The sequence below is a fragment of the Drosophila biarmipes genome, chromosome X, assembly GCF_025231255.1.
Source record: "Drosophila biarmipes strain raj3 chromosome X, RU_DBia_V1.1, whole genome shotgun sequence".
Classification (NCBI taxonomy): domain Eukaryota; kingdom Metazoa; phylum Arthropoda; class Insecta; order Diptera; family Drosophilidae; genus Drosophila; species Drosophila biarmipes.
In genome coordinates, this window is record NC_066611.1 from 20,975,580 (window position 1) to 21,001,050 (window position 25,471).

Here is a 25,471-nt window from a genome sequence, read left to right on the forward strand (position 1 = left end):
GTACATTTGGTACTTCCTAATACAATCTGCACAGACTCTCTTCTTCCGCTGCCCCTCTATTTTTTCATTAACTTTTTGCGCTCGCTGCTTGTTTTGGACATGTTCGGGGGGCCACGCCCCCTCGCCGCCCCGCGGCCAACTTAATTGAACGATTAGTTTTTGTACGTGGACCACGCCCACGGCAGCAGGTGCCGCCCACAGCCACCCACCTCCGCCCAGCGCTTCCTTGATTTCCGCTGTCCATCCCGGTCACTATTTAATTTTATCTGCTTCGCGTTGGCCTTTATTTTCGTTTTTATCGCCACAGCAAGCAAACTATGTATGTACTACAATTGCCACGCCCCTCGCCCCCTCCGCCCTCCGCCCCTGCTTTCTTCTTTCCGGGCGAGGGGGTTGTCGAAAGTCGGGGGGGGAGAAAGTCAAATGCCAAAGCACTAAAAAGTCAAAAGGCCACAAAGAAGCAGCGACAACAACAAGTAATAGTAATGGCAATCTTTCGGATGAGCGAGTGAGAAGGCGGGAGCGAGCGAGCGAGAGGAGAGACAGGGGAGAGGGACGGAGAGGGAGGGTGTGAGGGAGGGAGCGAGGCAGCTGGGCACAAAAGTTAAAACAAATAAAACAAGGCAAACGCATGAAGTGACACAACAGAGACAAAGAAAGTTGTGGAGAAAGGGGCGGGAGAGGGGGCGGGGTGGAGCAACGCCCCCAAAGCCACCCACAACACCCAGCCACCCAGCCACCCAGCACCCCCAGCTGGGCGACAAAACGTGGCCAAACGACACGAGAACGCGCCTAAAATGACAGCAAACGCGGCAAGAAGTGGCCCCCGAAAAACTACACAGAGAGAAAGGAGGCGTGAAATCTTGAAATCTGTAGAAATTTTCCAAATCTTTATTTTTACCCTGTCAAACTTTCTTATTACTGATTTATTAGGGGTCAAAAACGAACTTACAGATTTTCACATTTTATGAAAAATAAAATAAACTTTAATGCCACTGACATCGTGTGGCTTGAAGAGTTAAGCTTCAGATTGAAGTCAGTTATAATGATATAAATTTTTTACTAAAAATACAATTTAAAATAGTTTAAAGAACAAGAATTGAGGCACTTAAAATGCTTTTTCTAAGCTTTCATTTTTATCCAATACTGCTTCGAAATTCGTGCCTAAAATTAAGGTGGCACTTGTAAGCCCTTACTTTACTTTTCAGTTGTAGACTCGTAGAAGGGGCCTTTACATCCTTTTAAAACTGGAAACCCAGCGAATTGCTGTCCAACTAAGCCCGTAAATTGTCTCAGTGCAGGAGGCTGGTTCGGCTGGAGCGTTAAATAGTAGATGGGCGGCAGTGGCGGGGGGCTGTGGGCGGAGAGTGGGTGGCTGGGGGATGGGTTTTGGGGTGGCGCCGGCAGCAACAACAGATACTTTAAGGCAACGCGGCACGGCCGACTCCGCCGGAGCTCTCCGATCCCGCACCCTGCATCCTGGGCGGCTGTGCTCCAAGTAGCCGAATGGCAACTGTTGATAATGATGATGGAGCTGGGATGGAGAGATGGAGCTGGAGATGGAGATGCCGCCGCCGACACGCTTTCGCCACGGGACACAGTGAGGCCTGGCCACAGGAACCGACCTTTCGGCCTCTGCAAAGGCAGCTTTTTAGTTTGATTGCCCACAAAGGCTTCGTGATTCCATTGATATTTGATATATATCCTTAATTGGATTTTCAGTTGTAATGGAATAAATTGCCTTTGCCCGTAGCTGTTTGTTTTTAGTACAGCCTTTATGGAAAACTAAGGCAGCCTTGAATTTATGTATGGTTTTTGGGCTGCAAAGGGTAAGCGGAATTAATAACTGGCCTAAAATGAATCGAGTTTTGTGGGTTCAATTTATCAACACGGATGATTACGCAACTGTTGAGAATAGCCCACAAAATATTTAAGCAGTGGCGTGAACTTTTTTTCTATTTTACAGAGAACCCACCATAAAGTGGCTTAAAATGGCCAGTTTTCCCTCGTGCCTAGGGCCCTGACTCCATGAAACACCTTTTTAAAGGCCGCAATCATTAGCGGCCGTTTGCAGGCCCTCGCACGTCTCGCGCGCTTCATTAGCCGCGGGTTATGACAAAGTGACCTCCGACCTGGTCAGCCGGAAGTCCTTCGGCCGCGCTGCGGCGGTGACTCGCGGGGACTGGCCGCCGCGGCTGCTGACTTAAATGTTGATGCCATCGTGGGCGCACTGTGGGCTCCTTGAGGTCGCGGGATGCGCACACGCGCGTGAATCGAACGGCACAGGTGGGTGGGGGCGGCGGGTGGCCGGGTGGCGGGGGCTCAGTGGGCGGCTGGGCGGTTCAGTGGAGCGCGCAGCGCTGTCTTGTCTCGCTGTGTGTTTATACAAACACACGCGGTAATTAATTTTATTTAATTTCGACGACAATTCGGGCGACAAGAGCAAGGGCAGCCAAAAAGCCGTCAGAGAAACAAGAAAAAAGAAGGCCAGGAGACAGTATAGCGGGTAGATGGGCGGCGGGGCGTGGCCGGGCGGCACCGGAAAAAACAAGTTAACAGAACGTCAACAATAAGAGGAAGGACGGGCTAAAAGGGACAACTCGGTCAGAAGAGGGCGGTCGAGACAATGCCAGAAGTAGGATGGCCCACTGTTGACCATTTTGCGTTGGCTCGCAGCGCTTCACACACTTCCTGCACAGCGGAAAACAGGTAATAATTAATTAATTAAATAACTGAACGAGAATAAATGGTAAGTTGAAATGTAGGTTTTAAAAATAAGTTAGTTTCTGCCAAGTTTTTGTTTTCTTCCTTGCCGGTATTAACTATTCTAAGTGTTTTCCCTCCCAAAACTTAGCAGCCCAATGTACTACTTTGAGGTAGTTTAACTTTAGTTTTAGCTTTGGTAAAGTAACTATCCCTATTCGCAAATTTTAATCGAGGAATATAAAATATTTAAATAATAATAAATAATGAAATATTCAATTATTTGGCATGCTTTGCCTTAAAATCATATATCATTTTGCTTAGTAAATCACAGAATGCTAGAATTATTTTTTATTGAGCCTTGAATACTGAGACATAGGCTTTCCTATTTTCCGTCCTTGTAAATCATCCTGTTTAAGTATGTTCTGTGGAATATGCTAGAATTTACTGTGGACCGCAGGACATTTTTGGCACCGTGTGTCTCCGAAGATAAAGCCAAGAGACTGTCCGCTGTCCGCCGTCCGCTGTCCCTTGCCCCCTTGGTCCGTGCAGGGGGCACATAATTATCAGCCACATCAGCCGCAGACGACAGGACTTTGACTTCGGCAGGACGAAGGAGCGGGCGGCGGCGAGCGGAATTGGCGAAACGAAACGTAACGAAACGAAGTAAGAAAACAAGTTTAACTTAATTGTCAACATTGTGCCAGGCGGACACAAACAGCGGCGGCCAGGACAACGGCAGGATGTGGGGCCGGGCATGGGAGCAAAGATGGCCGAGAGAGCGCAAGAAGCGGCGGAGAGAACAGGCCAAGTTGAATACCAAACGGAAGGGCATGGAGTAACGGCACTAATGATGGAGCACGCCATCTTGTCAGGCGCGGGGCGGGAAGGGGAGCAAGGGAGAGGGAGGGAGCCCCTCACAGAGGGGGGGCGGTCCCCAACTCAGATTTTCACAAAAAACTAAAGCATGGCACAACATTTTAAGCAAGTTTTATAACACTAAGAGGAACTACGAACCTATCTTAAACATGAAAAAGCAATAAGGGGATTTTTTACTTCAATTATATGACTTAGCCGCAGCAAATTATTCATCTAAAATATGAACAATAAAGGTTTACGGACAAAGAATTTTGCTGGATTAGCAACGAATATCTATGTAAAATATGAGCCAAGCAATTCCAGGTTTTTAATTATTTGATTAATGCATTTAATCAAATTTCATCACACTAAAAACTGAAATATGGCACATTTCTCTAAGCAATGGCACCACAAGCAGAGCCAAAACCATGTCTAAGATACACAAAAACAACTAATTCCAAAGGCACAACCACATTTTTTAAAGTTAAAGTGCTAAGTGAAAATAATTTAACCAAACGAAATGTCAAACGAGCACACCTTCTTCCCTTTGATTTCCCGCGATTCGCAGATTGTCTCCTTTTATGGCCCTCTTGTTTCGCCAACTCGAGATGGGAAACCAAACGAAAGAATGAGGAGCGCAATCAAATGGCAGCGTGCTAATGAGACTCTAAACAAGCGCGGGGCCATTAACCCATGTGCGCCACCCCGTGCCGAAAAACGCATGCCAGCACGCTCCCCATAACCCTTAACACTCCCGCTCCGCCCGAAAAGCGGAAAAACAAAACAAACAGCTAACAAGTAGCGTGCCAGAGCAATAAAATTTGAAAGCGTGATTATTTTCGAGGAGCGAAAAAAGAAGTATGCGCAAATGGAGGGGCTAAAAAGTAAGCGGATTTAAAAAGCTTTCAGCGCGGCCTAATTATGATTTGCGGCGGCTAAAAGCTAATTGCAACTAATTTCGCCTCGGCTTGGCGAAATAAAAGGAAATAGAAAAACTTAAGGGGGCCGGCGGAGTGCCTAATTTCGAATTTGAATTCAAATTTGAATGCACTATCGGTATCGATTATCGAACTAGTTCTTGAGTGTGTACACACCAGGCTGCGCCTCTTCGCACCTAGATAAGGGGCTCATGCCCTTGCTAACTACCGATATGCGAGTGCTATGGCTCTAGCGAACCCTCGAACCCGTGGCTGGTGTCCCGGCTATTTTAAACTGTTTTCCCGCCTTGCAACAGCAATCGATACATCGATTGCTTTGATATTCGCACCTCACTCAACAACACCGATACACCTCCCTAGCACATAAATACTCGCAGAAGGAACACCAGAAAGAAGAAGAAGAAGGCAACATGGGCGATGTGGACAAGTGGATAGAGACCGTGAGGGAGTGCAAGTACCTGCCGGAGAACGAGCTGAAGAAGCTCTGCGAGATGGTGTGCGACATCCTGCTGGAGGAGACCAACATCCTCCCCGTGAGCACGCCCGTCACCGTCTGCGGGGACATCCATGGCCAGGTAAGTGGGCGTTCCGGCGATCCTGGCGATCGCTGCTCCCTGCCCCCTGATCTCCCCTGCTAACTGCGATGTCCCCGCCAGTTCTACGACCTGGAGCAGCTGTTCCGCACGGGCGGCCAGGTGCCCGACACCAACTACATATTCATGGGCGACTTCGTCGACCGGGGCTACTACTCGCTGGAGACCTTCACCCGCCTGCTGACCCTGAAGGCGCGCTACCCCAGCCGGATCACGCTGCTGCGCGGCAACCACGAGACGCGGCAGATCACCAAGGTCTACGGCTTCTTCGACGAGTGCTTCAGCAAGTACGGCAATGCCAACGGCTGGAAGTACTGCTGCAAGGTCTTCGACCTGCTCACCATCGCCGCTGTAGGATTGGCCTCGCCACCAGTTGCGCCACAGCCCACTAATCCGTTTCCCCCCGCCCGCAGATCATCGACGAGGAGGTGCTGTGCGTGCACGGCGGCCTGAGCCCCGAGATCATCACCCTGGACCAGATCCGGACCATCGAGCGCAACGGCGAGATCCCGTACAAGGGCGCCTTCTGCGACCTGGTGTGGTCCGACCCCGAGGACATGGAGTACTGGGGCCAGAGCCCGCGCGGCGCCGGCTGGCTGTTCGGCCACAACGTAACCAAGGACTTCATGGCCATTAACAACCTGGACCTGATCTGCCGCGCGCACCAGCTGGTCAACGAGGGCATCAAGTACATGTTCGAGGGCAAGCTGGTGACCGTGTGGTCGGCGCCGAACTACTGCTACCGCTGCGGCAACGTGGCGGCCATCCTCAGCTTCGAGACGGCCCAGCAGCGGCAGACGAAGATCTTCCTGGCCGTGCCGGACGCGGAGCGCGTGATACCCAAGCAGAACACCACGCCCTACTTCCTCTAGGGCCGACCAGTGCCCGCCCAGCGTGTGATACGACATACCATACTTATAGATACATATGCCCATGCACCACATACCGATCCAACACGATCCGCCCACTGACTCGGCAGCGTGGCAGACAACCAGTACATCCGCGCTCGTGGACCTGCGGTGAGCCCTCGACTTCGCCCTCGACTGACCGGTCCATTTGTCCCCCCACGCGCCTCCCACACACGCACACACCAACTCTCAAGGAACTCGGAGCTCGGAGCCCGGGGCCCGGAACACCTCCCCCAGAAACCCGGAACACACGCCTGCACACACCTATTTAGTAAGATCAAAGTTGAACCTTTTGTTGTTTGTTTTTCGGCAAGTCAGAGTGCAAGACCAGAAAGAATGCGCAGATTCGATTTGCTAGCAAGATCTGCAAGCACGTATTCGCTGGCAGACGGATGCCGCAGCAGCTGCCGCATTTACGGTTCGCCCATTTTGTATTCCAAGCTTATTTATTTATGCGAGCAACACGAACCACATATTTTGTACATTTTGTATTAGTGTGCTCTGAGGAGGCAAGTGGCCAAGCCTAGGAGTAACCGCACGTGTGATCCCGATCAAAGCGATACGATTAAACGAAAAGACAATTTGAAAGGCGTTCCTAGTCTCTGGCTGTGGGGATCGGGCTTCCAGGGGAGGAATCCCGCCTCCTGGGACGCACACATCGTCCCTCTCTTTCTCTTTGGCAGGAACGCAGGCCCAAGGCGCACTTTTCGACGAGAGCCAAGCCCAGGGAGTAGCCGCTGTTTCTTACACAAATACCTTTTATTTCGTTTCGTTTTCGTTCGTGACTCATTCACCTGCCTTGCGGCAGCAACAACTACTTATATATGGTGTTTGAAGAGCCCAAACGAGCCGTTTCATTGTTCTAGCGTCCAGCATCTCGCTTCCAATTCAAAACAATACGTAAATTACAAGACTTTCTATTAGAAGGTAGGGTAATAAGTGGTCTTCGCTCTGCAGGGCGTGCCGAAGCTGATAGCTCGTCCTAACTTGGTTTTCCATGGCTCCCGGCCATGCTCACAGTGGGTTCGGTAGATACTCCTCTTCGGATGCCTTGGGGCGGGTCAACAATTACAAAAAATCAAATAATTAGAATTAAAATAGTGCTCAGCAACAACAACAATGCGTTAAACGAAGCGAGTAAAGTGCGCCAAAACATTGGCCAAATCATGCATTTACAAAAAAAAAGGGGGAAGGGAACTGAGAGTTGAGCAACAAAACGTGGTCAATTGGCTCCTCGCCCCCAGGATGCTCCAGCGCTCCCGCCAGTGTCCGCCACTCGCTGCCCCTACTGCGGCGATATATAGTTATGCTCGAAGATGTCCAGCTCGTTCTGTATGTAGTTGGCCTTGTTGCGGAGCAGCTTCAGCTGCTTCTGGTTCGCCTCCAGCACGTTGAGCTGCGAGTCCAGCGTCTTGAGCTCGTCGTTCATGTCCGTGGTGGCGGTGTCGACGGTGCGGCACAAGCGCGCGAAGGTGCTGGACAGCTCCCTGGGAGGACGGTAGATTTACATTGAGTCGGATACTCAGCTGTCAAGCAGTCACTACTCACTGCTGCACCTGGTGGCTGCAGTTGGCCGAGGTGAGGTCCACGATCATCTTGAGCTTCTTGGTGGCGTGCCGCACGTACTGCCCCTTGAAGGCGCGCTCCTTGGCCGAGTTGGTCCACGAGAGGCGCTCGTACAGGTAGATGCAGCCGTAGAGGGCGCCCACGCCCACCAGGACGCGCCAGCCGATCGTTTTCAGCATCTGCAAGTGACGGGTATTCAGCACATAGCTATTCAGTAGCACCTGCTTGCGGCGTTTGTGAGCACAAGAGGCGTTCAGGAGGAGGCGGAGCTGGGAACACTTACGATGCCGGCGACGACGAGGCCGCCCACGGTGCCCTGCGACCCGATGGAGGACACCGCGAAGCGGGAGATCAGCGACAGCTGCTCGGGCGTGATGCCGGCCACGCCGGGAGCGGGCAGCAGGCACACGGGCGTGGCCTCCACGGGGGTGGTGGCGGGCGTCGATACGCTGTGCTGTGGAAGGAAGGGAAACGGGTATGTAGTGACGAAAGGCACACGCGGCCGAGGCCCAGGCCCACACTCACTCCAATACTGCTCTGTCGGTTGACCAGCGCCGGCTGACCCTTCTTGCTGCGCTCGCGCACCTTGCCGGTGAAGCGCTGGATCATCGCCGCAATGCCCCAGCTGAACTTGAACTCCAGATCCTCCTGGAAGTCGGCGCAGAGGTTCTGGCAGTTCAGCGAGTAGAGCATCTCGAAGGGCTGCGTGCGCACCACCATCTTGGTGCTGGTGGCCAGCAGCTGCTCGTTGGGCACCAGCGCGTGCATGCGGTCGGTCATCTCCGTCTGGGCGGACTCCACGTTCATGGCCAGCGCCATGGAAAGGCGGGCGCGCAGATTGCTGCCCAGGCCGCTCTCCACGTGCGCGTTGAGCTCCTTCTTGTAGATGTTGAGGACCAGGCGCTCGGGGTGGAAGGGCATGTTGAACTCGTCGATGAGCACGCCCAGGCGCCAGATCTCCTCGTTGAGGGCCTTCGACACCTTCTCCTCCACCTCCTCGACCATGTTGTGGATCTTCATTTTCATCTCGCGGGTGACCTGCATCATTTGCGTCTCGGTGCCCTGGATGCGTTCGGTGAGCATGTTCTTTTGGTCCTGCTTCAGGTTGCGGAAAATGGTGATCCGCTCGTAGATGTTGTCCAGCATCGACTTCATTTCCCCCGAGACGCTCTTGCCGCGCGAGCTGTGCTGCTGGAACTTGGTCTTCACGGCACTCTGCGAGATGCACTCCTCGAACTTGCGCTCGAAGTCCTGGAACTCAAAGTAGCGCATCTGGAATCCCTCGGCAATGGCGCCCATATGCGGCGGGTTGCCCTTGGCCTCCTCGATGCGCGCCTGCAGCGTCTCCCGGGCGGAGACGAAGAACACCCGCTCTGCGGCCTCCTTCTCGTTGCTCACCTTCAGCTCCTTGGTGAGGAAGTCGATGCAGCGCTCCGTGTGCTGGGACTTAACCTGTCAACGGTGGACAAGACCGATTAGAATGTGCCGATGATGGTTTCTCAGGGATCGGCAAGGGGAGACACCAAGTAGAGGATTTCCATCGGCCACAGCCGAAGATCGTGTGGGGACAGAAGCAGAGTGGATCGGGTTTCACGGGGACCAAGCAAGCGGTTCGTTTCACTGGGTCTAGCTCATTCATTACCTTGGCCAGTTCCTGGCGTTGAGTACAGTGGATTGTTGGTTGTTTGATTGATTGGTTGGTTGGGTAATAAAACAAAACAAAAGACACATCAACATGGAGAGACAACAGGCATACAAGAAGGGCCGAGAGACTAATGGGATGGAAACGAATCGTTGGCGATGGCCAATGGCCGGTGGCAACGATTCGTTTGCCACGCCAATGGAAAGGCGGGGTTAGACTAACTAGGGGGCTTCCTAGACGTTCGTACCGACTCCTGGCACTCGGGCTCGTTGGCCGAGGCGTCCCAGCGGTTGTTAAGGATGAAGATGTTCGGCTTGCTCAGCTTCTGGGAGACGGTGTGAAAGAACTGCTTCTCGGCGCGCGTCATCGTCGACTCGGCGTTGAGGACCAGCACAAAGACGTCGGCGTTGAGGCAATGGTTGTCGATCCAGTCGTCCAGATTGGCCGACACATCCACGCCGGGTGAGTCCACAAAGACGACATCGTCGCGCAGCAGGCTGCAGCGTTCCCTGGGCCAGAAGATGCGCACCAGGCTGCTCTCGCAGAGCTTCTCCTGGCACAGAGCGTTGGCCAGTTGCTTGATGTTCTGTGCGGTTAGAGGGAATGTAGTGGAGCCATCTTCCTGGGGCCACGAGGCCAGCACTTACCACCACATTGAGCTTCTCGTCGGACCCCTCCTTCATCAGGTACGCCTCGCCGCCATTGCTGCCCTCCACCTGGCAGAAGCAGTTGGTGGTGTGCCCGATGCCGCTGGGCAGGATCTTCTCGCGCAGCATGGCGTTGATCACCGAGCTCTTGCCGTTGGAGGTGCGCCCGAAGAAGGCCACCTTCATGTGGTCCCGCTGCAGGACCTCGCGGATGGCGGCCACCTTGTACACATAGCTCTCGAACAGCTCGCGCTCCGCCTTGTCCACGATCTCTGCCTCCGCATGCAAGGCTGCAAAGGTGAAGGGGTCGTTAGAAGGCAAATCATTGGTGTGCGTTGATAGCTACACTCAGACAGGGAATACTACTTCCTATTTCACCAGTTCTCCTACCACCCTATGAAGGTTGAGTACTGATGATATACCAGGGGGTTCTTATCGCCATATGAAGGGGTTTCCATGTTGACGGATGTGTTCATGCTTTTCTTTGGCTGCCGTGTTCTGTTATAATGGAGTGTACCACCCTACACATGGTGAAATTAACTAAGTGGAGATACGTATATCTTCCCAAAAAGTATATATTCTTCATATGTTCTGGTAAGCAAGGTGTTTCCTAAAGAGTTCCTAGCCTACGCACTGGAGTAGCGGGCTCCCCAGGCATCCCCTGGCCCACTCACCGTTGATGAACGTGGTCGTCTCGTGGACGTACTCCTCGATCTCCCCGTAGATGTCGTTGATCTTCTTCTTGGCGCGCACGAATATCTGGAGCGGCGATTTGTCGTTGGATTGGTAGAGCCGCGATTCGGGGAGCAGGTTGGCGGCCGTCGTGGAGCCCGACGGTTGCAGCGACGAGTTGAGCCGGGCCAGGGGGGATCCGGGCGAGGATTTGTCCACCGTGTCCGTCGACGAGGAGTGGCGGTCGTCGTCGGCGGCGGGGCCCGTTTGCCCGGTGACCAGCGAGATGGTGCGGTTCAGGTAGGCCGCCATTTCGGGATCCGGTCCAAGGTTCGGTTGGTTGGCGGTCGGTTCACGGATTTGGGTTGGTTTGTGGGGAAGAAGAGAATTGCGATACAAAACAAAAGGTATGCAGCCTAGGGATCGGTCTCGGAAACACGCTCCTCCTCCGCCAAAGAACTCAAAACTCAAATGACTGTCTCGTGTGTGTTATATATTTTGGGGTCTTGCTCAAAAAACAACGTCACAAAACTGAAATGAAAATAAACGAACAAATTATGACAGCAGAGGCGAAACGAGGGGGAAATAAATATACCAATGGAAAGCACAGTGCGCACTGGAGGGAGTGAACGGTGCGAACTCGAAGGGCGGCCAAACACCACACTTGGCATGGAGCTTCAGGGCCGCAAAACGAAGCAAGACATCGCCGCCCGTCTGCCCTTCGAGGCGTTCATCAGCATCAGCTGATGTCTGCCGCAGGCCTGCCGCCACTCTATCGAGTGAGCACTGTAGCTGGCGAAAAGCAAAATACCGCAACGCAAATTGCACACACACACACGTGGTCCGTGGTCCAATTGCGCTGCAACAAATACAGGCGAAAAGCAGTAAACTCGAATGTTTTCTTCGTTTTTTGACAACTTGCGGCGGTGTGCGTGAGTCGGATTGATAAAGTTGATCGGCACCTGCCCTCTCGCTCTGTCAACTAACCTGGTTGTTGCTGCTCTCGCTCATATTTGTATTTGTTTTATATTTGTATTTATTTTCTCGCCTCCGGCTGGTCTGCTCGCGCTGCCCCGCTCTCGGCTGCTGCGTTCTCAAATGGAAGTGGACGTGGAAATGCGTGGACAGCGTGAATCGACCTTCCAGCAACCGTGCATTTCCGGCGTCAAGCGATGCGGCAATTTCCCAGAATTTAGTTAATATTATTAAATTTTTAGTCTAAAATGCACATGATGTAACGTCTAGAGCTGGGGCACCTCTCACGATAGTATCGATCTATCGATATGTCGAACAGTGCCCGCCAGGGCTGGCAGCGGCCAGCGACGATATATACTGCAAAAAAAATACCAGCTGGCGGAAGCAGCGCTGATTCCAATAGGCGGAAAGTAACGGCGCCTTTCCCGCTCCGATTCGGGTTTCCAATTGTCATTGGCGCTTTGCGATTTTGTCCCTTGTTTTTTTGTACTCCCTGCTTTTCCGTCTTTCTTCGCGTTTCGTGTGTCCAGGATGAGTCTGCAGGACGAGAGTTTTCCGGCGGACGAGCTGTTCGAGCACCTGAACAATCCGAGTGGTCAGGCCGCCAGGAGGAGCTACTTCGCGGAGCACCATCAGCCGGCCGCCTTTCAGCGCAATGCGTCGCCATTTTTGGAGATATGCCACGCGGATGCGGATGCCGACGTGGATGGGGACGGGGACGCGGATGTGGCCAACAAGAGCGCCAAAACGTGTGTCAGCGATCCCGCGGGTCGCGACCAGGAGGACGACGTCGACGTCGATGACGGTAAGGTGTCCCACAAGAGGTCCACTCTAAGCTCCGCTCTAGTGTGCAATCCTGCACTGGGAAAAACAATTGCAAATTATCTAGTGCCTCATGTCATCAAAGAAACACAAATCTATAGGGCTTTGAAATCCCTTTTAAATATAATTTTTACAATATTGTACAATAGAAAAGGATAGACCGAATTCTTTGTATTTCTTAGTTAAAAATGTTTTATAGGGTATTGAAACCAGTTTTACTTTTGAAAAATAATATAAAAGCGGATAGACGTGTTTCCAAAAGTAATCTATAATCTATTTATAGGCTCAAAGAATATTGCTGCCTACTTTTAGACACCTAAAATACATTAAAAATGAATAGAAACCGTATCGAAACCGTGTATTTAAACACATATTCCAAGGTATAAATTGGTAAATTGCTAACTGATACTCCCTTCTCCATCAGGCCAACTGGGTGACGAGAAGGCTCCTCTGGGCAGCGCGCGCGGCAGCAAGGCGGTGTCCTACCAGGACATCCACTCGGCCTACACGAAGCGCCGCTTCAAGCACGTGACCAGCAAGGTGAGCCAGTACATAGCGGGCATCCAGGCCCAGGACCAGAAGCGACGCAGTGCGTCCGGTTCCAACTTCCAGCGGCACAGCTCCATGCCCGAGTACCTGACGCCCAATTCGCGGCGGGACGGTGACCACGAGGGCCACTTCAAGATGGACCACTCCCCCACGCACTCGCACTCCAACTCCAATTGCTACTCCAGCTGCAGCTACGAGCGCCTGCTGGCGGAGATCGAGAGCCTGCAGCAGGACAGGGAGCGCCTCCAGCACGAGAAGAAACACCTGCAGGCCTACAACGAGCACATCCAACTCAGCCTGGACAAGAAGAGAGCCGACAACATTCAGATGAAGCGCAACTTTGAGATCATGCGCACCGAGCTGAGCGATTGCCAGCAAAAGCTGAGGCGCCACCAGAGCCACTCGCTGAGGTCCCTGAACTCCTGGCCGCTGGCGGGCGTTGCCAAGGCCACCCAAACGGACGCCTTGCTGGCCATGGCCACCATCTCCTCCTCGGGGAATGCCATGACAACGCCCCTGCCTCTCGGCAACCTGACCTACAACAGCAGCGATGGATCCATCGAGCTAGCTCTGCTCAGTGTGGCGGCACCGGTGCGCAGCCCCCAGAATCCCGGCCAGAGCAAAGGAGCCATCCGCCCGCAGTCCTTGGACTTTAGCAGTGTCAGCGCCGAAGCCGATGGCCGTGGGACCGGTGGGGATCAGCATTGTATATAGCAGTAAAACGTGCTCCGTAACAGATTTTGAAACACTTACAGGCGAGGCTCCTGGGAACTCCTCGTCCAGGGCCCTGGTCAGAAGAGCGCAGGCGCCCAACAGCTCAGAGACCAGTCAGCCCAGCAGCAACGACTCGGCCATCGAGGTGGAGGGTCACGAGGAGGAGCAGCGGCTCCCCGCCAGGCAGTGGGGTCAGCGCGGCGGCACCTACTTCTTCGACAAGCGCAACAACCGCGTCATCGAGGTCATCAGTCTCGGCCAGAATCCGAACCAGACAGTGGACACGAGTCAGAACCAGAGCATCAACGACAGCCAGGCGCATCTGCTGGTCCACTCGCTGGCGCAGTCCCATGTCCACTTCCGGGGCAAGAGGACCACTCTGGGCAGTCGGGTGCTCCGCTTCCTGGGGCCCTGTGTTCGGTGCCGGAATGGGCCCAGTGGTGACCCTCTGAAGGAGGAGGAGTTCGTGGACCCGAGGAGCCGTCGTTAGTCCGCGAGCAAACCGTTTTATTTATTTATTTGTATCTACTTATCTTGTTATTTTATGTCGCGTTAAGTTTATCCATGTAGTCCCCACTTTTATTGCCTCAGTATGTAGTTACCAATATGTGCATGTTTAACCAACTTAAAAAGGGGCAACCTTCCCCGTAAATGAGAAGCTTTTCGAGACGCTTTGCAGGAGAAATGTTAAATTTATTTCATTCCAAGTATATTTATTTTAATAATAAGTTTGCACAACTGCAGTTATACCGAAAATCTTTCAAGGGCAAGTGATCTTTAACTGAAATGAGAGGTGAGCATGCCCACGCAGCACTTGCCACCTTGGCCACACTAGCAGTGGCTTGAAACTGCGGTCACACTGGCAGTGACAATCGAGTCTGCATTCTCCGCGACTGCGCACCCTTTCACGCTCGCTGGGAATGGGAACCGACTGGGGAAATGGACACACGATCTTCGATTCAAGTTTGCTAAGATTTATTGGGGGTTGCTTTCTCGAATACACTTGCACGGCAATGAACGAACGCTTGCGGAGTCCACTGGTGGAGCTGGCAATAACTACTCTCTATGCGTAATATTATTGTTCTGTTTTTTTATTGAGTTTTTAAATGTTTTTGTTGGTTTCTTTACACTTGTTTTGTATTGTATTTCTCTCGTTTGTATCTTGTTTGCATAATAAATTATAGTTAAATTAAAGTAAAATGTTATCAAGTTAGTAATTTTTTAGGTTTTCAGGCGGGGTGGTGCTGGTGGGTCGGGCGTTCGGGGTTGTTAAAGCGTAAAGGTCGTGTTTAGTCGATCGGCTGGGATGAAAACATAACAAACTAAATATAGAGTGCGGATCGTGGGAGCTTGGGAGGTTCAGTGTTGGGTGTTGGGCGTTGGGCGATCGTGGGCGGGGGAAATGCTGAACATAAACAATAGGCGCAAACTTCTCTCTGCCTGTCCGTCCCTATATATATAGTCAATCGAGTGTGTATATATATAGCTTATACAATTAATTAAGTGTTTGCTTGTTGGTTTCTCTTCGTTAATTATTTTACTACTAAAAATAAGTTTCTGCCTTATTTCCAACTTATTGTTTCGCGGTTGTTGCAGTGTGTTGCAGTTTTCTTCTGGTTTTCCTATTGGTTCGTATTTGGTTGCTGTTCTCCTCAACTACACACGTCCAACTCTCTCAATATCAGCGTCGTCATATCGATATCCACATCCCGACTCGATCCAACACAATGCGATCACATCCGATCGAGTCTCTCCCTCGTCCCTCGCGTCCCTCGTCCCTCGTCAATTACAATCTACAGCTTCTGCATTCATCGTCCGTCCATCTCCCTCTGGCTACAAAAGGTTCAACTCCAGCTCCTCCCGCTGCTTCCGCTCCTCCTGCTGCTCCAGCTGCTTACTTCTGGACCATCTTGACCAGCAGATCGGTGGAGAACGACTTGGGGCGCTCGATGGGCAGGCCGAGGGCGCGGTCCCAGACGAGGGAGGCCAGCACGCCGAGGGCGCGGGACACGCCGAAGAGCACCGTGTAGTAGTTCATCTCCTTCATGCCGTAGTACTGCAGCAGCACGCCGGAGTGGGCGTCTACATTGGGCCAGGGGTTCTTCACCTTGCCGGTCTCGGTCAGGATTGGGGGCACCACCTTGTAGATCTTCGACACCAGCTGGAACGTCTCGTCCTCGGGCAGGTGCTTCAGGGCGAACTCGCGCTGGCAGGTGTAGCGGGGATCGGTCTTGCGGAGCACGGCATGTCCGTAGCCGGGCACCACCTGAAATAGAGGTTCAAATTGGATTGATTAATATCATGGCGTTGGGTTGTGAGTTATGTTACAAACACCACGTATCTGGATGGTCATTATTAGGCCAGTGTCCCACACCTAGTAATAGGTGGAAGGCAGAATCTCTAATAATGCAAGCATTGGAGGAACCTCACCTGTCCGGACTTGAGGGTCTTCCAGATGTACTCCTTCAGCTGCTCCTCCGAGGGGTTGTTGCCGGCCTCCTTCTGCAGCTTGCGCAGCCACACGAGCACCTCCTGGTTGGCCAGGCCGTGCAGGGGACCAGCCAGACCGTTCAGGCCGGCGGCGAAGGACAGGTAGGGATCGCTGAGGGCCGAGCCCACCAAGTGGACGGTGTGGGCGGACACGTTGCCGCCCTCGTGGTCACTGTGGATGGTCAGGTAGAGGCGCATCAGCTCGGTGAAGGGGGCGTTGTCGTAGCCGAGCATCTTCACAAAGTTAGCCGACCAATCCAGGTTGGAGTCGATCGAGCGGGAGCCCTTGCCGCCGCGGTAGGTGTTGCAGTAGATGGTGGCGGCCACCACGGGCAGCTTGGCAATCAGGTCCATGCTGTCCTCGTAGACGTACTCCCAGTACTTGCTCTTGTGCACGCCGTCCGAGTAGGCCTTGGCGAACTTGCTGTCGTGGTTCAGAGCGGTGACGGCGGCGGCAAACTGCGACATCGGGTGCAGGGTCGTGGGCATGTTGTTCAGCATGGTGACCACGTGCTGGGGCAGGGCGGCGCGGTCGGCCCACTCGCGGGACAGCTGCTGGACCTGGGCCTTGGTGGGCACCTCGCCGGTGAGCAGCAGCCAGAAGAGACCCTCGGGCAGGGGCTCGGTGCCGCCATCGGCGGCGGGCAGGACCTTTTGGCACTCGGGAATGGAGAGGCCGCGGAAGCGGATGCCCTCGTCCGCGTCCAGCACCGACGTCTCGGTAACCAGGGCCTTGATGCCGCGCATGCCGCCGTACATCATGTCGATGGTCGTCTCGCCCATCTTGGTGGCGCCATGCTGCTTGCGGAAGTTCTTCACGCGCTCCTGCTCCTGCGGCACCTTGGCGGTCAGCACATCGCGCAGGCTCTTGCCGTCGGCGGAGATCATGCGAACGTAGGCACCCACATTTGGCAGTTTCTGGAAGGGATCAACGGGGAATCGAGGTCAGTTCGGCGCTTTTTTCGGGGGGGATTCCTCATAAGAAGACAGTGAGTCAGTGGGGGATTTGGGGAGTCGGGGCTTCTGGAAAGTCCCTTCCCTGCGGGGACTTTACATTTGGTTGAACAAGCGTTTCAATGCGACAGGAATAGGTGTTTGAGCTTTCAATGACAAACAAAAAATAGATTCGATATGTATGGAAACCAATCGCAATTGCCTATCAAGGTATCGAGAATAATCGATAGAATAAAAATAAATCTGGGAATTATGAAAATAGTTGAAAATCAAAAAGTATGTATTCAAATGCGATTGCCATCGGCACAGAACGCTTAAGATGTTAATGAAAAACAATCGTTAATTGCCTATCGAAATATCGACTGTTATCGCTAGGATTAAAAATAAATCTAGGCATTCTAAAAATAACTCAAAGCCATAGGAACTGCATAGACATTCGACTGTGAGCCCCGCAGAGCGCAGGGAAAAGCCGCTAATTCGCCAAGCCGGACAAGCTGCGAGCACTTCCGACCACTGTTATCGATCGCAATCGGTCGCTAGGCCGTCATTGAGCGGCGCTGTCAAGTACAAGGCGGAATGCATGTGCCCCCGAGTAGGGGCTCCCAGTCCGCCGTCTGTGCGACAGTCTGAGCTCGGCCGATAAGCCTGCACCCGGTCGTTATGTCAGCCTCCCAGCATTATTCCCATGAGTCAACTGGGCGGTGCGTCAGTGAACTACATAGTCCCCGTGGCCGGACTCTGGGGCACAAACGGTGGGCGGCACCTGATTCAATTCCTCTTGATTGGCGGTTCACTGAACCCCGCAACACCTGAATCCGCTTGCTTTACGGAGGCTACCGAGCGGAAGACCGGCACGAGTCGAGAGCCCACAGGAGAAGCATCAGATAACCATTTGGGAGGATATTCGCCTTGGGCGTAGGTAAGGGGTGCTCCGATGGAACACTTTTCGTCAAATAAACCGGCTGTTGGGTTTCTACAGATCACGTTTGTCTAATAAACTTTACTTATAAAGCGGCTTTTCGGCAGAGAGAACAGAAATGCTTTTCCGTGAAATAAACTAAAAAAGAAGCCCCCTCCCAGCGCGCCCCTGGCGCTCTTGTGCCACGCGTTGGCACTCGTAGGTCGAAGCGAAATGGAAATGGAATTCCGAGCCGCTCCGAGCCCGCGAGTCCAATTCCGATCCGATTCCGCTCGGCAGGCGCAAAGTGCGATTTCTTTGCTGATTGACAGCCGCAGTGGGCCCCGTCCCCCACGGAAGCCCCCGCACTTGGCTGTTCTCTGGTTGCGCGGCCAGTGGGTCAACGAATTCAATTAACCAGCTGAACTTGTGGCGCCGCCTGCAAAATTGAATTGCATGGTGTGCGGACCGGTTCCTGCCCCGGATCCACTGATAAGAGCCCTTTGGGCCAGCTCTCTGCTCCCCAAAGCACTTGCTAACAACCCACAATGGGCGCGAAAACAGGTTGACACAGGGGAAGTGGCGCTGGTTGCCAACCGCAAGAGTGGGCTCCCATTGCCGCTGAAGGGCACTGCGAGAAAAGTGCAGGTAGCTCGTACCAATCTGTTGGATAGCATCCAGCCTGGATGTAAGTCAGTGGGAAAGTCCTTCACTTATGACTAATTGTTCGTAAAAGCCCTTAAATATTTACTATAATTCATTCGTCGCTTCTCCACAGGAATGGCCGTTCGTTTGCAGTTCGAAGTGGGATTATTTCCCAGTGCAGCGTGAAACCGGAGACCCAAGAGATCGCGGAAAGCGTCGTTTTGTAGCTGTCGCAGCGCAGGCGAGAGGCTAATTGAGCCGTCAGGTGCGCGGCTTGCGTAACGCCAAGGAGCGGAGTCCCGCGACCACGCACCACAGACGCACACATCCCCAGCCCGGCTATCTAATCGCCGGGCTCCGTGCTTCCCACTTTGGAGGGGGCCCTCGAACGAGCCCCAGGCTGGGCGAGCACAGCTGTATACAACCGAGGGCCATTATCTGGGGCAGAGGCGGGCGTTCATCGGTGATAAGCGCCGAATGGCAAGTAAGCCAGCGGATTCAAGGTCTCACGCGCCGGCAATTATCGCATGTCCAACTAGCCGCAGTCGTGGTCGCGGTCTGGGCCTGTGCTCGGCCGTGGGCTGCGCTGTCATCAAGGAAGCGGCGCGGAGTGGGAGCTCGGAGTCGCGTCTTGCGGCGCCGCCGGCGGACCTCCTTTCGCCGCCCCAGCGATCGAACGATCCAGCAGTTACGCAACACATGTGCCGCACTCCACAGAGCTCAAAAGTGCAAACGGAAACCCTGAAAAGCGGGAAAGCCCGAGCCACGAGAGCGCCGCAGAGTTGTCATCGAGGTGAGCCGCCGATGACCCCGAATCGAGGGGCTGGCTGTTCGCACACCCGGACTGCAGTGGGGCCTCGGCAGATGGGCGACTACAAAACCGGTCCGGGGAAATATATGCGTTTTTGTGATGTGATATTACTAACTCAGTATCACCTTCTTATCGACGTGATACTAAAACCCGTAATATGTTTCCCAAGATTACAAAATATGCTAGTTCCTAGTAGAGATTAGTAGAGTAGTATATGAACTCATACGATATGACATTATATTGTGGCTCATATATACAGAAATCATTTTCTTATCGAAGTGATCCAATCAGACAGTTCTCAATATAGAAAATTTTTTTTGATTCCCCATTTACAGAAATCCACAACTCAGTATCACTTTCTTATCGACAAATATACTAAAAAATATACTAGTTCCTAGTAGAGAACTTCAAGGAAATATATGAACTCATACGATTTGACATTATTTTGTGGCTCATATGTACAGAAATCGTTGATTTATCATCATTTTCTTGTGGAAGTGATGCAATCAGACAGTTCTCAATATAGAACATTTTTGTAATCCCTCTTTACAGAAATCCTCAAATCAGTATCACTTTCTTCTCGACAAATATACTAAAAAATATACTAGTTCCTAGTAGAGAACTTCAAGGAAATATATGAACTCATACGATTTGACATTATTTTGTGGCTCATATGTACAGAAATCGTTGATTTATCATCATTTTCTTGTGGAAGTGATGCAATCAGACAGTTCTCAATATAGAACACTTTTGTAATCCCTCTTTACAGAAATCCTCAAATCAGTATCACTTTCTTATCGACAAATATACTAAAAAATATACTAGTTCCTAGTAGAGAACTTCAAGGAAATATATGAACTCTTACGATATGACGTTATTTTGTGGCTCATATGTACAGAAATCGTTGACTTATCATCACTTCTTATCGAAGTGATCCAATCAGACAGTTCTCAATACAGAACATTTTTGTGATTCCCCATTTACAGAAATCCCCAACTCAGTATCACTTTCTTATCGACAAATATACTAAAAAACATACTAGTTCCTAGTAGAGAACTTCAGGAAAATATATGAACTCAAACGATATGACATTATTTTGTGGCTCATATGTACAGAAATCGTTGATTTACCATCATTTTCTTGTGGAAGTGATCCAAATCACACAGTTCTCAATACAGATTTATGCTGTGATATATAATACCAAAACCCATGGTACATTTACCTCTGACCGCCTAATAATACGTTGAACTGGAACCGTTGGGTAACCCAATTCGTGTGATTCTCCAGTAGAGTAGTACTAGCAATCAACTCCATGCAGAGCCCGCTTCCGAGCGATCACTGTGGCGGCACTGCATCTGAGAGGTTCGATCTCCCCGTGATGGGGTGGCCATGGGGTGCTCAGAACCTTGGCCCTCTCCTTGGCTCGCGTGACGCTTCCAATTCGGCTTGACGGCTCCTGCTATTAGAGACCGCTGCCAGCCCAATAATTGCAGTCCGGGTAATCGCCTTAATTGCGATGCCATGCCGACTGCTTTGTTGGGTCTCCGAGGCGACAGACGTCGCACAATCGCAGCGCACCGAGAGTGCCGCCTGACGTAATCCGCCTCCAGCTCAGCTCGCCCCAGCGGATCTCGGCCTGGATCGGATCAGCTGAACAAACTTCGGACGACGGGCCGTTGTTGCCGGGTCGGCTGTTCCCCCAGCCAGCCATTTAAAAGCTGTAAAACTCTGACTAAGCGAAGATCTCCGAGGCTCTTGCGAGAAATTACTGGGGGTTGCGTCGTAAACTTTGGCTGAAGTCCGGTTCTCAGCGGGGATTTCAGGTTCTTTTGGCCAAGAAAACCTGTGCCAGATGACGATACCAAGGACCAGCGATGAGGGTGATACCTAAAACTATAGCCTTGGGGCGACTTCAGATACATCTGTAGCTTCGAGATCGTTGGTTATCGGTTCTCCGACGAATTTGCATGTCGCACTGCGAAATCGCCAAGTACAAACACAAATACTGGCCGAGTTTATCGCGAAGAAAATAGAGTAAAACCGATTGAGTTAGCACCTACTTCCCCGTTGGGGGCCCTGCGTGTCCGCTTTATCAGCGGTGTGGCGACGTCTACCGGTCATGTGCCCAGCGGCGAATTTGTCACGCTTATCAGGCCGAAGTGGAGGGGGTCGTGAGGGGGCTTACACAGAGACAGGGGCGGGGCTCTTTCGGGGGAGCCGCCTCCGTAGGAAGGCATGCTATCAGCTCTGCTGATACTCCTCTGATTTGGGGACCCATTTGCTCAGCATCATGGTCCGCAGCACCAAGAGTGTATCAATGGTGAGTGCGCTCTAGCAGTGCATTGTCCCGCAAGGTGACACTTAATGAGCCCCCGAATTGCATAAGCCCTAGGTTGCAGCGTACTGTTGTAAAGTACTGGGTATATTGCAATCGTTGATCGGTCAACTTTGCATATGCCCGGTGAGTTGTGCTCAGTAAAGGCTTTATGGTGAGCAAAACCTGTGCTGATAGCAGAAGCATGGTTTTATTGACGGGAAATGGTGTTATACGAGGGTTCTATTGCCTCTATTGCAGCCACTATAAGGCTGGAACACCCTCTCTGAACGGATGAATCCCCCTATATGCGGGCAGACCGAGTTTCAGATGGCGAAATGCCGCGATACGCCCCGTCGATGCGAGGATTTGGGGCCCTTCCCTATCTCGAACCCCATCTCGAGACCCCAAACTTTCCATGACGCCCGCGGGGCGGCTCTATCTCGCGCTTGCTGGAACTCTGGAACGGTAATCCGTTCCCGGCCAGGTGGAAAGGTCCACTTGAGCTTTGCCCACGGGTCGTAAAGTCCCGATTTAGATTCCCTAATCAAAATCAAAAAGGAAACAGTGCGCGGCCGTAAAACTTAATATACAGATGATGTGCGCAAATACAGAGTATAAATTATGCATTTGCTCTTATGCAACCGCTGATCATCTGTTTACTTTCCGCCTCTTTGTTTTTGCCCCTCTATCTCTGCACTCTCTTCACTTTCCACACTCTCTCTTAGTTTGTTTTGGGAAAGGGCCGTGGGCGTTACGTAAGAACCGTCACGATGTGTGACGTATTAGCGAAGAGGCGATAAAACATTTCGCGTGTTGCCATTTCGACAAGCTACGTCAAACGCAAATAAAACAACAGTTTATTTTGTTTTTGGCCAGAACACTGAGCAAAAAGGGGGGACCTTTCGTAACGGGTAACTCTCTAGAATGTTAAACGGAAAGTAGACAAATAAATTAAGCTTTTGCCAATGGCCTCATGTAGCCTAACATTTACAGCCATTATTTATAGACAAAACAAGTAAATGGCAAAAAGCAAAATTAAATAAATCGCCTCTGCCGACGTCAACGCGATTTTTTGGCACTCTGCCAGCGTCGGCAGAGCGAGAAGAAGACCGGGGAGTGTGCATAACATTTGGCAAATCTACACCGGGAGAAACACAAGTTTTATTTTAAAATGCTACCTCAAAATATTTTTGAAGAAAATCGAACTGGTTTAATTGGCATATGACTACGAATTTTTGTATGCTTGGAAAGTGGAAATATTTTTATAATTTTTATATCTCGTCTTGAACCGACTCTAGTTTGTCCGGTGTAAGTATTACCCAACGCAGCTCAAAGAAAAACACCCCCGAAAAGCTCGAAAGGAGGCTCGTCCTGCGAGCCCTTTTTTCGTGTGTATGTGTGCGCGGGGTATTGATTTTTCAATTATCAAATCGCAAGTTCCAACTATTCTTTTCCTGGCCTAACATTATGCAATCCACACACGCAATGTGCATCGTTGCCGGTGGGCGGTGGGTGGTGGGTGGTGGGCGGCGAGTGGGCGTGCTGCTCCTCCTTCTCCTTTAAGGTCATTCGGCGGACACTTCTCTTTGCAAGAGATGGTTTTCGTCTTTCTTTTTGGCAACAGCAACAACAACAGTACGTGACACGCATGGGAAAAGCGGCACAAAAGAGAGGGGAAGATTCTCTCTGTGTTTTCTCTCTCTCGCCTCACTCTCTGGCTCTCTTTTTCTTAATTCCGCTCTGCGCCGTGGCATTTGTTTTTGTTGTTGGAAATTTACAAGAATAAGGTAAGGTAAGGCCAAAAAAATTAAGCCGGACTTGTGGAAATTTACCAAATAAAGCGAGAGAACCCAGAGAAATTGGGCGGGCCAAGAGAAGAGTTCGTTAAACCCGAAACAGAGTTTTATTTTTAGAGGCATTCCGAGTGTTGCCAAAAAGAAATGGGCGAATTTCGTTTGGCGATTATGTAATGTATTAGAACAAAACACACACAGACCCCACGAACCCACACACCCGCAAGGGGGCACTTATCATTTGCCAACAACAATGAAGCGAATAAAGTTTCTTAATCGCAAGCACATGGCTGGAAATTCTTCTTTCTTGTTCCAGCGTGACGTGCGTGGAAGAGGAAGAGCGGGAAGGAGGCGGAGTAGGAGTAGGATAAGACGAGGAGGAGGGGGAAGAGGAAGAAGGTGGTAACAACAGAAGCGACACACTTTGCAGTTATAGAAACGGGAAGGAAAGGAGGAAGTGCAGAATCCCAGGAGTCACTGGAAGTACACTGGGAGAAAGTAGAATGGAGTACTAGTGGAAACTCACCTGTGCCTCGGTCAATTTGCGTGCGGAAATGCGGTAGAGCGACATGGCAATGCGATTACGTACGGCTGCGATAGAAGAAAAACACTTTCGCCTGGCTAGAAAATCCCTCTCGCACTGAGAAAAACACAGACACACACAGAAAAAAATTGCCTTTCCTTTTCCTGGAAGTGAAGTGTTCTTTTCGTGGGTTCTCGTGGGTTTCTCGTCTAGCAGCTGCGCGGCAACTGAATGGCCCGCGCGCCTTTTCAACGGGCTGTGGAAAAAAAACCACCCGCAACGGTGTTTTCAGCCTGCTCGTCGTAGGGTCACACTGAAGGCGGGCTGCCACCCAAAACACCCACGCTTTATGTTACACTTTTTGCGGTTTTGCTTTTCATTTAAAGCTCCAACTGATTTAATTTAATCAAGGTTCAACTCTTTGCAGTACAATACTCCATTTTCCCTGAAAACCATGCAGTCAATCCAGTGCCCACCCCCAATCAGTGCTGCCATCCTAGTCGTTTTCTCGTCAAATCTTTAATGGTCGAAGAACTGTGCTGCTAAAAAAAGCTCTAACTCCAATAAATGTGCAGAATCCCTGATTTTAAAATGGTAAAATTTGTTAACTGGTGAAAACCGTTTAAATAAGTTATTTTCACTTTTTTCTTTCTCATTTTCCGACAAAATAGGAATTTAATTAATAAATATCAAACCAATAAATAATAAATTAGAAGAAGCCCACCATTTTCAGAACTTAAACTCCAGTTACACGCAGTATTTACATACGTATGTATGTAGTTATGTGTAACTCAGATTTTTGCTAGCAAGTGGTGCGATTAATAACCTGTACGGAATTTACAAAGATATGATGACTCAAACCTGAACCCTTCGATGAAAAGCTCACCTGCGCTTCCGAGACTTGCTTCAAGGCTTCTGGATTCGGCTGCTGCTGCTCCTTCAGTTGACCCGTAGTATCTTCCTTCTGCTTGGAGCCCAATCGTTGGAATCCAAAGGGATTGGCGTCCCAAATTGACTTCTTGGCCAAAAAACGGTGTTGCAAATACAAGTAATTGCCCGAAGAGGCGTTTCTAACGCGAATGGCGAACATAGGTCTTTTAATAGTATAAAAAGAAAAAAATTAAAATTTGTAAACTCCGATTTGTCGACTTTTTTCAAGGAATATTACTAGTGATGTCCGAAATGGAGATATTTCGACAGGAAAGTGATTGCAAGCAACCTGGATATAACATCGATTGGACTTTTAAAAATCGTTGATAATGCAACGCTTCCATTTAGCATTAAAAATACTTCTTTAAGCTTTTAACAAAAAGACAACTATTTTATCATATTGCCACAACTAAAACCAGGCTTGGACAACATATTCGATTCCTTTACGAGTTCGAGGGTAAAATTTTCCATTTTTTGCCCTACATTTAGATATGTACATTTTATAAAATTTCGAATTTGTTTA

At 51.0% G+C, this 25,471-nt stretch overlaps 4 protein-coding genes across 6 annotated transcripts; 2 read left to right on the forward strand and 2 right to left on the reverse strand.

Annotated features, from left to right (window-relative positions):
* Positions 1–4,833: 4,833 nt before the first annotated feature.
* Positions 4,834–6,588, forward strand: LOC108023529 (serine/threonine-protein phosphatase 6 catalytic subunit). Its single transcript, XM_017093093.3, has 3 exons — positions 4,834–5,074; positions 5,156–5,443; positions 5,506–6,588. The coding sequence occupies exons 1-3, from the start codon at positions 4,910–4,912 to the stop codon at positions 5,962–5,964; spliced, it is 912 nt and encodes a 303-aa protein (XP_016948582.1). The 5' UTR covers positions 4,834–4,909; the 3' UTR covers positions 5,965–6,588.
* Positions 6,589–6,740: 152 nt separating this feature from the next.
* On the reverse strand, positions 6,741–11,800 carry LOC108023528 (transmembrane GTPase Marf). 2 transcript variants are annotated; one of them, XM_017093091.3, is made up of 8 exons: positions 11,515–11,800; positions 10,530–11,058; positions 9,856–10,145; positions 9,456–9,794; positions 8,092–9,018; positions 7,850–8,020; positions 7,549–7,745; positions 6,741–7,487 (listed from the first exon to the last, which is right to left on the reverse strand). In XM_017093091.3, the coding sequence occupies exons 2-8, from the start codon at positions 10,837–10,839 to the stop codon at positions 7,286–7,288; spliced, it is 2,436 nt and encodes an 811-aa protein (XP_016948580.1). In that variant the 5' UTR covers positions 10,840–11,058; positions 11,515–11,800; the 3' UTR covers positions 6,741–7,285. The 2 variants fall into 2 exon arrangements, with proteins under 2 accessions (XP_016948580.1, XP_050742221.1); XM_050886264.1 differs by lacking the exon at positions 11,515–11,800 and adding an exon at positions 11,123–11,143.
* A 91-nt stretch (positions 11,801–11,891) lies between these two features.
* LOC108023501 (protein swallow) lies at positions 11,892–14,330 on the forward strand. The gene is made up of 3 exons (XM_017093036.3): positions 11,892–12,307; positions 12,749–13,564; positions 13,629–14,330. The coding sequence occupies exons 1-3, from the start codon at positions 12,034–12,036 to the stop codon at positions 14,075–14,077; spliced, it is 1,539 nt and encodes a 512-aa protein (XP_016948525.1). The 5' UTR covers positions 11,892–12,033; the 3' UTR covers positions 14,078–14,330.
* A 215-nt stretch (positions 14,331–14,545) lies between these two features.
* LOC108023502 (probable citrate synthase, mitochondrial) lies at positions 14,546–25,149 on the reverse strand. Of its 2 annotated transcripts, none has more exons than XM_050886270.1 (3): positions 24,905–25,149; positions 16,018–16,995; positions 14,546–15,853 (listed from the first exon to the last, which is right to left on the reverse strand). In XM_050886270.1, exons 1-3 carry the CDS (start codon positions 25,106–25,108, stop codon positions 15,482–15,484), a joined length of 1,554 nt encoding a protein of 517 aa, XP_050742227.1. In that variant the 5' UTR covers positions 25,109–25,149; the 3' UTR covers positions 14,546–15,481. The 2 variants fall into 2 exon arrangements, with proteins under 2 accessions (XP_050742227.1, XP_016948526.1); XM_017093037.2 differs by lacking the exon at positions 24,905–25,149 and adding an exon at positions 24,022–24,264.
* Positions 25,150–25,471: the final 322 nt, after the last annotated feature.

Coding starts and splice junctions, on each gene's coding strand:
- LOC108023529 (XM_017093093.3), top strand. CDS start 4,910: ATGGGCGATGTGGACAAGTGGATAGAGACCGTGAGGGAGTGCAAGTAC. Junction 5,075..5,155: donor GCGGGGACATCCATGGCCAG/GTAAGTGGGCGT, acceptor TGTCCCCGCCAG/TTCTACGACCTGGAGCAGCT. Junction 5,444..5,505: donor ACCTGCTCACCATCGCCGCT/GTAGGATTGGCC, acceptor CCCCGCCCGCAG/ATCATCGACGAGGAGGTGCT.
- LOC108023528 (XM_017093091.3), bottom strand. CDS start 10,839: ATGGCGGCCTACCTGAACCGCACCATCTCGCTGGTCACCGGGCAAACG. Junction 9,795..9,855: donor ACGAGAAGCTCAATGTGGTG/GTAAGTGCTGGC, acceptor CTAACCGCACAG/AACATCAAGCAACTGGCCAA. Junction 9,019..9,455: donor AGCCCGAGTGCCAGGAGTCG/GTACGAACGTCT, acceptor CACCGTTGACAG/GTTAAGTCCCAGCACACGGA.
- LOC108023501 (XM_017093036.3), top strand. CDS start 12,034: ATGAGTCTGCAGGACGAGAGTTTTCCGGCGGACGAGCTGTTCGAGCAC. Junction 12,308..12,748: donor CGACGTCGACGTCGATGACG/GTAAGGTGTCCC, acceptor CTTCTCCATCAG/GCCAACTGGGTGACGAGAAG. Junction 13,565..13,628: donor AGCCGATGGCCGTGGGACCG/GTGGGGATCAGC, acceptor AAACACTTACAG/GCGAGGCTCCTGGGAACTCC.
- LOC108023502 (XM_050886270.1), bottom strand. CDS start 25,108: ATGTTCGCCATTCGCGTTAGAAACGCCTCTTCGGGCAATTACTTGTAT. Junction 16,996..24,904: donor AGCAAGTCTCGGAAGCGCAG/GTGAGCTTTTCA, acceptor GATCCCTTCCAG/AAACTGCCAAATGTGGGTGC. Junction 15,854..16,017: donor AGACCCTCAAGTCCGGACAG/GTGAGGTTCCTC, acceptor CCTCTATTTCAG/GTGGTGCCCGGCTACGGACA.